Below are 10829 nucleotides of genomic sequence, written 5' to 3' on the forward strand. Positions count from 1 at the left end.
AGGCAAGTCCCATTATAAGCTCAAACATGATGTTAATGCTTCACCATAACAGAATAAATCTTGTGGTTACCACCTTATTAACAGAAAATGAGTTGGCATTGACATTGAGTAGGATCTTTCCACTGGTTAAATCATAAGAGAACTTCGAGAATCTGCCTGAGCTGTTGTTTTGTGCACAGGGGGACATACACATCTGGTAAGATAAAAACTGCAAAGGTGTCCAACAAATAAGGTTGTTACCATGAAAGCTTGGATAGCTTTCTGAGTTTGAAGCAATAATTAGAGTCAATGTTTCCTCTAAGATAAGGTAGAAGCACTTTCTTTTGAAAAAAACACCAGGAAATAATAATAATAATAATAATAATAATAATAATAATAAAAACAAACAGAAAATAATAGTAATTTCAGTTGTATCTAAGTGAAATTGCTATTATTTCTTCCATGTGTTGAGGCTGTTAGAACCTTTGCATTCCCCAAAACGTAGAGTCCACAGTACATACTGTTCTCCATTTTCTGTTTCAGTTCAATAAAGAATAAAGAGATCCCCTGCTGTCAAAGCTAGAAATCACTCAGCTTTGCCCCAAAAAAAAGTTTCAGGCATGACTAGTAGCTTCCTAATGGCCCAAGACAACAAAGTGAATTTCACCCAAGTAATTCTGTTTTACATAACACTATTGAGAGTTGCTGACACCATTTCTGAATTTTGATTCTGAAACACGCATCATGCTTGCACATACTGCAAAAACACCTTGGTGTGCGATAAGAAAAAAAAAATCAGAGCAGAAAAACATGATTTCATCATTTCTCTACCAACAACTTGGTTGCTATTTTACAAAAAGAAATAAACTTTTAACATTTCTCAAGGGGCAACTTTTAAAAAAACCTATATCATGGCAACAAAATAAACAGTTGGTCATTTCTGTTTTACAGTAATACAAATGTTAACTAGTTGAAACTCTCATGAAAAATATTTTCTAATTTGAAATACTATGTTTATATTCTAACACATGTACTTTTCAGAGAATACAAGATCACAGCCAGTAAAATATTAGAAATATGAGAAGATGCTACCAAAATGATTTTACACAATCATTATAATGACATCGATACAAAGCAATTTTCAACAAGCAAGTCTGTAGATTGTAAATTTACAGAGCTAGACAAGATCTGGTGCTCTGGAAGTTGGAAGCTCCTTAAAGTAACCCATGAAAACCTCTACTTGTTTGGAGGTGGTGGCACTTAACAGTGTCGCTGCAAGGAATTGCCTCCTTGGATTTACAGCCTGAAACAACATGCAAAGGGTCACTCTTTCTGTTTAAATGTAGAAAAGCAAAATGAGCACGCAGTATCAACATACATTATAACTTTCATACAACTATTCATTGCTAAAAATATTTATCAAGGTTTTGGAAGACCAAAATTCAGGCCAAATCAGTGCTTAGAGGGGGGTCAGAATAACACTACGACCATCTTGTGGAATGTCCTAACCACAGAGGTGAAGTTCTTTGGAAAGAACGCATGTGTTTAAATTAGACACCTACTTCTAAAGCTTTTTATCCATGCAGGAGACACATAAAGATTCAGTGGACCAGAAATAGCAGTCAACTGTGTACCCTAACCTCATTTGGAGGAAACCCTGCACAACAGTCTTACTGTCTTCTTGAAAAGAGATAGAAGTATAAATGGCAATCCAAAAAGACTAGTTCATAATAATATGCTTGACTCATTCAAAAGACAAACATTTCTGTTTTCTAATGAACAAAAGAGAGTGCCCTGCTGGTATTCCTTATTTAGTAACATTACCCTTCTATTATAGCTAGTTACCATTGAATCCCAAATTCTCCATTTCAAGGGAAAAGGCTTTAATTTTATTTCTTTTGGCATATTGAAAAACATTTTAAATGGGGGGAAAAACAGCAGACGTGAAATAAGAGCTCTGGTTTAATGATGTCAACAACTTCTGTACAGTTGCGAGGCCCAAAATATTGTGGAAAAATGTTGGAACACATTTTCCATCTAAAAGTAGGGAAGACGTCAATTACAAAACTCCTAAGATGTATTAAACAGATCTCCCTTTCACACAAAGAAGTGATCATCTCATCAATGTGCTTTTTTTTTTTTTTTAAAATATATATTCCTAATAAATTAACACAACACTTAAAAGTTTTATACTGATTCAGGCATTAAGCAGCTACACCTAAATATTATCAAGAGTAATTTCAACGATTTTGCTCTAACTGCTAGGGTCATTCAATGGAAATACATTCTTCCGATGATACAATGTACAAACTATGAAGTATCATTACATATGTCATGTTCCTTGCTAACTGACACCCTGCCCCCTATTGGGACAAACCCATAAATACTTAGTGTTGTTTTTTTTTTTTTCTTTTCAGTAAAAGAAGTGAATAGAGAATATCAAACATAACATTTCAAAAACTTCTTTCATTACAGACGTTGCAGGATGAACAAGTTGTAACAGATACCACTTGACTAAATTACCTTTGGGAAAACATTATACAGCATTGTGCATATCTGAAAGAACTTACACAGTCAAGTACTGCATAAAACACTTTGGATCATACTGTAAAACAATTCAGGGTAAATTATGATCCGCTTTATGATACTGAAATACTCCAGCTAGTAAAGCAAAACTAAGCCAACAGACTTGCTAGCATTATGGTGTCAAATTTTTCACACAAAAAATAATCAGTCTTAAGGGAACGGCATAAAAAAAAGTCAAATTATCTCGGGGTGAATCTCAAAACTAAACAAAACAGCTGTCTTAAAATCGCAGCTTTAATTTGCTTCAGGGAAACTAAAAGCAAAGGAACTTAATAAACTCCAGAACCCTTTCTCCATGGAACTATATTTGGTTATTGTCAAAGACAAGAGACTGGACTAGATGAGCTCTGATCTAATCCAGTACAGCTGTTCTTATGCTCTTATGTACTTTATACATAGCCCTGTCTAATTGTTGCAGTGAACACAGATTATAAAATTTCCCAATGCACAATCTGGGCACTGCAGTGAAGTTTCTTGCAGTAATACAGGACTATTTTAAAAATTCCCAGCAGTGAATTAACTTTCCCAGGATACTACAGGATATAAATGAAGGGGAATCTCATTTGAACAGGGAAGTGGGCTACAGAGCTGGTGACAACTTCACTTCCCATCACTGTTCAAGAGCTGTGTGCTGGTTATATTCAAGTCCACACAGCTTATATGAATCACTTTACACCAGTCACATGCTAAACCTAGAAGTGAAATTGGACCTATATCCCATACGGGTCTGTCTTTGATATCCATACGTGTCACTACAGAAGGCTATATAGCCCTTAAGCTCTGTCCTTGTGACTAGGAAAAGTCATTTTTACTTATTTTCACACTATCAGCTGGGAGTTCTAGTTTTATGGGTAATGAAGTTTGCTTAGGGCATTAATTTCAAAGCTGTATATTCAGAAATTGTAATTTTTTCAGTCTGGGGAAATGTTGTTGTGTTGTTGTGCACCACAACCAAGCAAAGCACCATATTAATCTCAAGAAAAATGACAGATATTCTCTCCTCCCCAGATTGCAGCTTCCTCTTATAAATTTCAACTTCTTTTCTACGGAAGGGTAAAAATACACAAAACTGTGCTGGATATATTAAGGAGCAAGGCTTTGGGTGGAAATGCCTGAACATTGCTTGTTTTTCTTAAGGTCCAATGACTATTGTACTGGGCTCAAAAATCTGCCTGGTGTTTGGGACTTAAACAGGTTTAGCTATTCTCGTTTCCCATGAATACTAAAAGGCAATGACATTCTTGCCATGTGCTTCAGATCCAGTCCAATAAGTCTGCCACCTATAACGGCTACACTTTCTCTATACTCTCTACAACAAGTGACCAAACACTGAAGAGTTGAGCGAATTCTTCCAGTCTTCTTAAGCCATCCCGATTCCATTCATTACATGGACTTTTTTCAAGGATTCATGAATTAAACAAAAGCATTAATGCTTGCTTCATTTAAAATGTTCATCTTCAAAAACATTTACTCCACAATGTCTTCTTTAATAGGCTGTTATGTAAGGAATTTCTTAGTGCCACTGAGTAAATGATTACTGTGGTTTGGTAGAATTTTAATTTAATTTTTGTTTAATTCTTTGTACAGGATACAGATATCCACATAGTTACTAACTATAACAATTTTTGTTATTTGTACCTTCTGATTTAGGTTATTTGTATATATGTAGTGTTGATAAACAGTTATCAAGACCAGCTAATGTACCATCTTCTACAAAGTACTCTGAAACAGTTCTGTTAATTCAGAAAAAATAATTTTCATTTCAATTGTGTAGCATTATGAGTATTTACACAGAAAAAAATGTAGGCTTTGCATGCAGTATTAGTAAAATAAATCCATGTTTCTCTGTGGGAATTTTTCATATGATAGCCATTCCTAGGGAAAATACATAAAAGCTGACCTATTTTTTTCCACAAGACAGATATTTTTCTCAAAGGAATAATACTGAACACAGCTGTGGAAATATTAGATATTCAACAACACTATCAAACAAGACAAGAATCTTCTAAGTGAGTTATGCAATTATATGTTTAAAGGATTAAAATTAGGAAAAAGGATTAAAATTTACTTCATTTTTTTTCGCAGCAATTTCTCCAAACTCCTGAAAGTTGGCTATTCCATTACATCTTATCCTCCAGTCTCATGCTTTTCATTCCTTGAAAATCTTCATAGTTAGAGGAGACAGCCCTTCTGAATATTTCATGGTTCATAACCTTTTTAAAATTGATATTCTTTGTTAAAGAAAAAAATACATATATATATGGCTTGCTTTCTTCTAATGGAAGATGGTTCTCAACTTCAGTAAAACTTGATTCACTACCAGGGAGAACTCTTCTTCCATTTTTATCAGGAAAGTTTGGCTCTCATAACAGAGAAACTCAGGAAGCAAGACTTTTTCAATTAGACCAATTATAGTCTACATAAATCATTAAAATCTACTACGCTTTCTTGCACATTACCACAGCTGTACTGTACATGTTTCATTCAGTATTTCCTTTAATTTTGAGACTGTCAGCCACTCGTTTCATTTGTTACCTCTTTTTTTTTGCACTGGAAAATGCAAAACAATTATTCTTTCTTTTTTAATGATGCATGGATTCAAATAGACCTGTGTTACATACATTGTGTCCTTATTTTGAAGGCTATTTGGTAATGCCACAAGTGAAAGAAATATCGATTAACTATGTTTTAGCTGAGGTAAATTTTTCAGGTAAATCTTCTAAGCAAAGAACAGCCCATGGTTTAAGTGAGGATACATGTATCTTTTACCTTAGTTGTAAAACATCTTATATAGAAATTGTAATAATAACACAGAAACGATAGTATAGTTGCAGCCTGAATCATATGCAGACAAATTACCAAAGATGTAGTTTGCTTGTTTAAAAACCAACAAATAAACAAATGTTATACATTGGTAAGGAATGTACTTTCCAAAGTCAAAGCTATTTAGCACTGCCGACAGCAAACCAAATGGAAATTACCATTTTGTGTAATACAAGTGTTCAAGAAAAAAAATCATAGCCTCTGCTTTACAAATTGTTCTACAAAGAAAAGATCTCATTTTCCATACCGCAAGTTAATATGGAATTATGATATATGTTTTTCTTTCAATTTACATAAGCATTTCCACTGAGTGGTAAAAGTAACTTCTATCATTAGTGAATTTCTATCTACAATAAAAAGCAGTGTAAAACTATCCAGGCAACCAAACATCTTCACTAATGCATTCCTGTATTTTCAACCAAATAACTTTAAAAATAGAACATCAAGATATCTGTCCAACAACTCCGACTTCTCTGCTAGTTTCTACATGGTATTTTAGCTTAATTGACAAGTTTTTTTCTCTTAGGTTTTCTTTGATTTTCTTGGCAACTCTCCTGTAACACCTACCACACCACAGCTCTCCACATGTAGTGGCAAGCAAGACTGAGCCCACACAGGTTCCAACAGCCGCAGCCTTTGTCAAGGCCTTTGATGTCTTTTTTTTTTTTTTTTTTTTTTTTTTTTTTTTAAGTCAAAGTAGCCACTTTTAGGAAAGGCTAGAGAAGACTCATCTTTTTGAGTATCACATACCCGCACAGGGAATAATGCCAAGAATGTGTCTGTTACTTAATACATGTAAGCTTTTTATTTTTTTTTAAATATATAAGTGCAACTGGTATGAAAAGCTGCAAAACCTAAAAATATTTTCATAGAAAATATTAGATCTAGTTATTTAGTTATCACGTTATCTCATTTTCATAAAAAATATAGATTTAGTACATCATATATTGCAAGGTTTTCCTCATTTACACATTTAGTTTCTGTATTTGTACCTTTTCTTCTTACCTTTGTGGTTTTCCCCTACAGGTGAAATAGGAAAAGAATGAATGCTAAAGATCAGCAATATATATGAGTAATTAAAGTAACTTTAATTTTCCTTTTTTTTTTTTTTAATGCCAACTTGGAAAAAGACCCTACATATTACCTAATATCCATGATTTCATAATTCCATAATTATATGATAAAACAGTCTTAAAACTATAAGAGTTGCGGTTAACTACAAATAAAGCACACTCTTTCAGAAGTGTCCCAGCATCTTTAGTGTTAGACCCAACCTTGCACGACGGCTACTGCTACTGTGCCAACGGCACACAAATGAGACACTCCTACAGAATTCCCAAGAGCAAAACATGCATCTGAGAACACAGGCTAGATTAAGTAATATGGTAGGGCATGCACTCCTTCAGTGAGCTAATAGCCTTTTTTCTATTAGTAATGTTTCTGAAAGCTTTCATTTCAACTATTCCACAATAACAAACTGCATGTTTCAAAACTTGCAAACAGAGTTTGGAAATCTTCCTAGAAATACTGTTACTTTTTCCAGCTACATACAACAGGAAAAATGGAAAAAATCAGCATATCCTTTCTTTGCAGGTAACCAGGTTCTATTTTTTTAAGTTGTTAAATTTTAACACTAAATATTTGATATTCTATGAGGAAATGTTGTGCTCAGTCAAGTTTGTGTTCAGAAACAAAAAATTCTCCTTATTATCTGAGTGATTCAGTAGTTTGGCACTGATTGCAGAATTTTTCATTTTAACTACTGTTTGATTTTCCATGAAAGAATGTCTGGTGTTTCCAATGTCTGTAAGAAAGATAAGTATCTGTATTCCATAAAAATGTCATCTAACGCTATCCAAACTTGTAAGTAGCACCAAAAGCAAGACTAACAATTGACATGTACTGAAACCAAAACTATTTCAAGACCTTCATTCGTCAAGCAGGTTATTTTTCAGGCAGAGCAGATTGCTGATCCAGTTAAGTGCACAAACTTTGTACAGGCTCAAGGTGATCAGCATCAAGGTGGGGAGAAGCTAGCTGGGGATTTCTTAAGCTGGCATTCCCACACCAAGAAATTTGTATTAATCTATAGCCTAAGGTAGAACAAAGTTAACTTACTCTCCTAAGGCAAGGCAAACTAACTGCAAAGATGAAAAATAAGACCTGTCTCTTCAGGTTACTATTTTGCCTCTCCGGTCAGTCACGGCTGCCACATTACTGCATGCATAGAACACTAAGAATATAAGAAGAAAACTTATTATCAGTGAATGTCAGCAGCATCTGATAAGTCACAATCACGTGGGAGCACGTACGTGCACACTGGACTTTATAGCTCCTCTAACACCGCAAGCTATGACTTGACTCTCAGGATTGACATGTTGCTAATAAAGGTCAGACTTTAAAATGAAACAGAGCACTTTGTTGCAGTTTCTAAATCAGCTGCCAAACATATGTGAAAAAGTACACGCCAATTAACAAGTCACAGTTAATTCATACATACTAATAAATAAATATGATTATTTAATATATTTACATATAAATACTGAAGAGTCAGGATGAACCACAGAAGCAGAAGAGTACAGTTTTTCTGAACTCAGCTAGTTTGAATGGTGTAGTTCAACTGCAGCCAAAACACAGCTAAACCCAAACTGTGGGACTGCACTCCACATGGGCTGCTTGTGAGCATGAAAGTAATATGTCATCTTATTAAAATGTGATGGGCAGTCTCCAAGACAGATTTTTGCAGTTGATGTTAGATTCATCACTTTATGTAAACCAAATTTATAAACAGTGCTAGTCAATGAAAAAGTATTTGTTTTGCCTTACAATAACAAATATATACAAGATCCGCTTAAAAAAAAGACAGCAATGTAAGCATAACCCACATATGGCAGCATATGCTTGACTGCTCAAACATATCAAGTAGTAGAAACATACTTACTTTTGATGAAGAAAATCAAGATAGCATTTTATTTCAATGCTGTGACAAAGTTAAATATAAAACACCATCCAAAATTTATTCATTTGCAAATTTCACCACAGTGAAAGGCAGTATTCGGAACCACGGTTTCTTGGATATATTTCTGTCCTTTGACTCAGAAATTAATCTCCACTATTTGTAAATGTAAGTCAGACATTTTAAGGCAAGATAGAACTAATATTCTACCAATTCTTTCACTGCTGGAAATAAAAATCACTGAAAAGATCCAAAGATTGACACCCAATAAACTTTTACTTATTTAAACATACAATATACAGGAGAATATACATACAGTTGCTAGCCTAGTTTCTACTGGGAAGTCTCAAAATAAAACCCCAACACCATGGATTAAATGACTATGACAGACATACTTTTCTGTCAGGCTGTTTAAAAACCAAATCTCATTGTTCATTCAACGGCAGTAGCAATAACAGCATCTCCAACCGTATCACCTCCAATCAATTGCTTTGTAAGAAATCCAAGAAAGCATTGTTCCCTCAAAAGGCTGCAGCTACATCCTTTGACTAGCCACTACACATTCCACAGAAGTACACTGTAGTCTTACCTGAAAAAGTGAGAGGAGAATTGAACCTAGTACCTAACATCAAGTCATTCATTTGCACGCTCCAGCTTTCATTCAGAACTCTACAATTCTCCTGCTGTGCTGGCTCATGTAGTGCCATCGGGTCCAAAAATTAAAGTATATTGGAAACAGGGATCCTGGAGAGAAATTCTGCAAGAGTAGTTAGTTTTTGTAAATTGGAAATATGCTGCAAATGTTTAAAAGAACTGGCTCATAAATTAGATTGAAAACCACTGGCCTATTTTAATTTTTAGTACTGCTATTAACAGCCAACATCTAAAGGTCAGAATTTGGTAGTCAAGTGACCTAAAAAGGTGACTTTGGGGTATTTTGTTTTAGAATGCAATCATATTCATAATGAAAATATGAAACCTGTATTTTGAAGTACTAAACAGCTTCATTACAAGAACAGTGTGTCAATGGAAGCAATAATTGTTTCTATCGTATTGATATGATAAAAGGTACAAAATGAATGGATAATCCATTATAATATAGCATGGTGACATTTCTTCCAGATGCTACTACTGTTCGTGTCAGCTTCGTAAGTCCGGCTGTGACTGACTTTATAGACATCGGAATGTGTTTCTATCATGAAAACCAACCAAAAAGAGAAAAGTTTTAAAAATATCTAGCCAAAACTGGGATGTTGCTAAACACCAAGAACATGGAGCATTGCTACAAACAAGGATCAACCAAAATTGTTGATTCAACACCTTAATATTGAAATAAGTGAAAAAGAAGAAACCAGTACATTCATATCACAACCCTCAGACTCCCTTCTCTTCTATTAAAGAGCCAAGAAAATGTTGGAATTTTTTTTAGATAGCAATTTAATACAAATTTGCTCAAGTAAATGCATCCAAACCAACGTATTCAAAACACAGGAGTGTTTGCTTAGGAAGCTTCGGTTTCTAAATACAGGCAAGAGAGTGCAGATATATGCAATTCGAGATTTCAAAAGAGTATAAGATTATCTCTCAGACTTTTACTTGGGAATATGATTGCTCTTGAAACTGTAATTTCATTCTTTGGGAACTGTGATAGGGAGAATGGTTCCATCATTCATCTACTGGAACTGGAGCACATGGAAAAACAATGCAGGAGGTAACACAAGCCTTATCTTGTTTGGTATGACAGCACCAAGGTTTTAATTTTGGGCATAGTATCTTTTTCTTCCTTAAGAAAACAACAGTAGACAAATCAACTAACATGCGACTTTAACTGTCATTTTGCAAGCACCTCCACATTACACATAGATTAAAATAAAATTCCAATCTATTTTTTCTACAGCAAGATCAGAGTTTTAACCCTGAAAAGAACTAATTAAAGAAATAGATGTGTCAGATGTGCATGAAACCGGGTAGATATAATGTATTGTAAATTTAAAGACACAAACTCTGAAACTTCTGCTTTAGGTAAACTCAGCCATACAGTTCTGAAGCAGGCAGCCTACTCAAGGTAAACACCAAATAAAACAGTTTCTGTTTGTTGTGCTGGGTGTATACAACAATACAAGTCATTGCAAATTCTCAGAGAATTTGTTTTAAGCTCACAACTTCACTCCTTATCACAGAATATTGTAGATACTGCCTCTGTTTTAAAACAAAGATATGCTTAATTTCTCATACACAACAGAAGTTAACTGTATTGACTAATAAAACCCGATCTGTATTTTACGTGCTTGAACCATCTCCCCTAGTCAGACAATAGTCTACTGAAAGCAAGGGTAGTATTTATACAGCACTACACAACAAAGTACTAACTTTGTAACTTTAGAAAGGTTTGGTTACAGGCGGATCACTCACTACAGGCTATTGGTTTACCCTGCCAGTGGCTAAAGTTTTATACTTTTATTAGTGGCATACTTTTTGAAGAATA

At 34.4% G+C, this 10829-nt stretch overlaps 1 protein-coding gene across 3 annotated transcripts in view; it reads right to left on the minus strand.

Moving 5' to 3' along the window:
* The window catches only part of CENPP (centromere protein P), a 138043-nt gene that overhangs the window by 48000 nt on the left and 79214 nt on the right, over positions 1-10829 (minus strand). The window contains exon 8 of one of the 3 annotated variants that reach the window (XM_050712888.1): positions 1142-1282. The exons of the other annotated variants lie outside the window; for them this stretch is intronic. Coding sequence (XP_050568845.1) covers positions 1157-1282 — 126 coding nt within the window. The 3' untranslated portion in view covers positions 1142-1156. Of the gene's footprint in view, positions 1-1141; positions 1283-10829 lie in introns of those variants that run through there. 3 annotated transcript variants of the gene reach the window in all.

This window comes from Cygnus atratus, chromosome 10 (genome assembly GCF_013377495.2).
Source record: "Cygnus atratus isolate AKBS03 ecotype Queensland, Australia chromosome 10, CAtr_DNAZoo_HiC_assembly, whole genome shotgun sequence".
NCBI classification, from domain to species: Eukaryota; Metazoa; Chordata; class Aves; order Anseriformes; family Anatidae; genus Cygnus; species Cygnus atratus.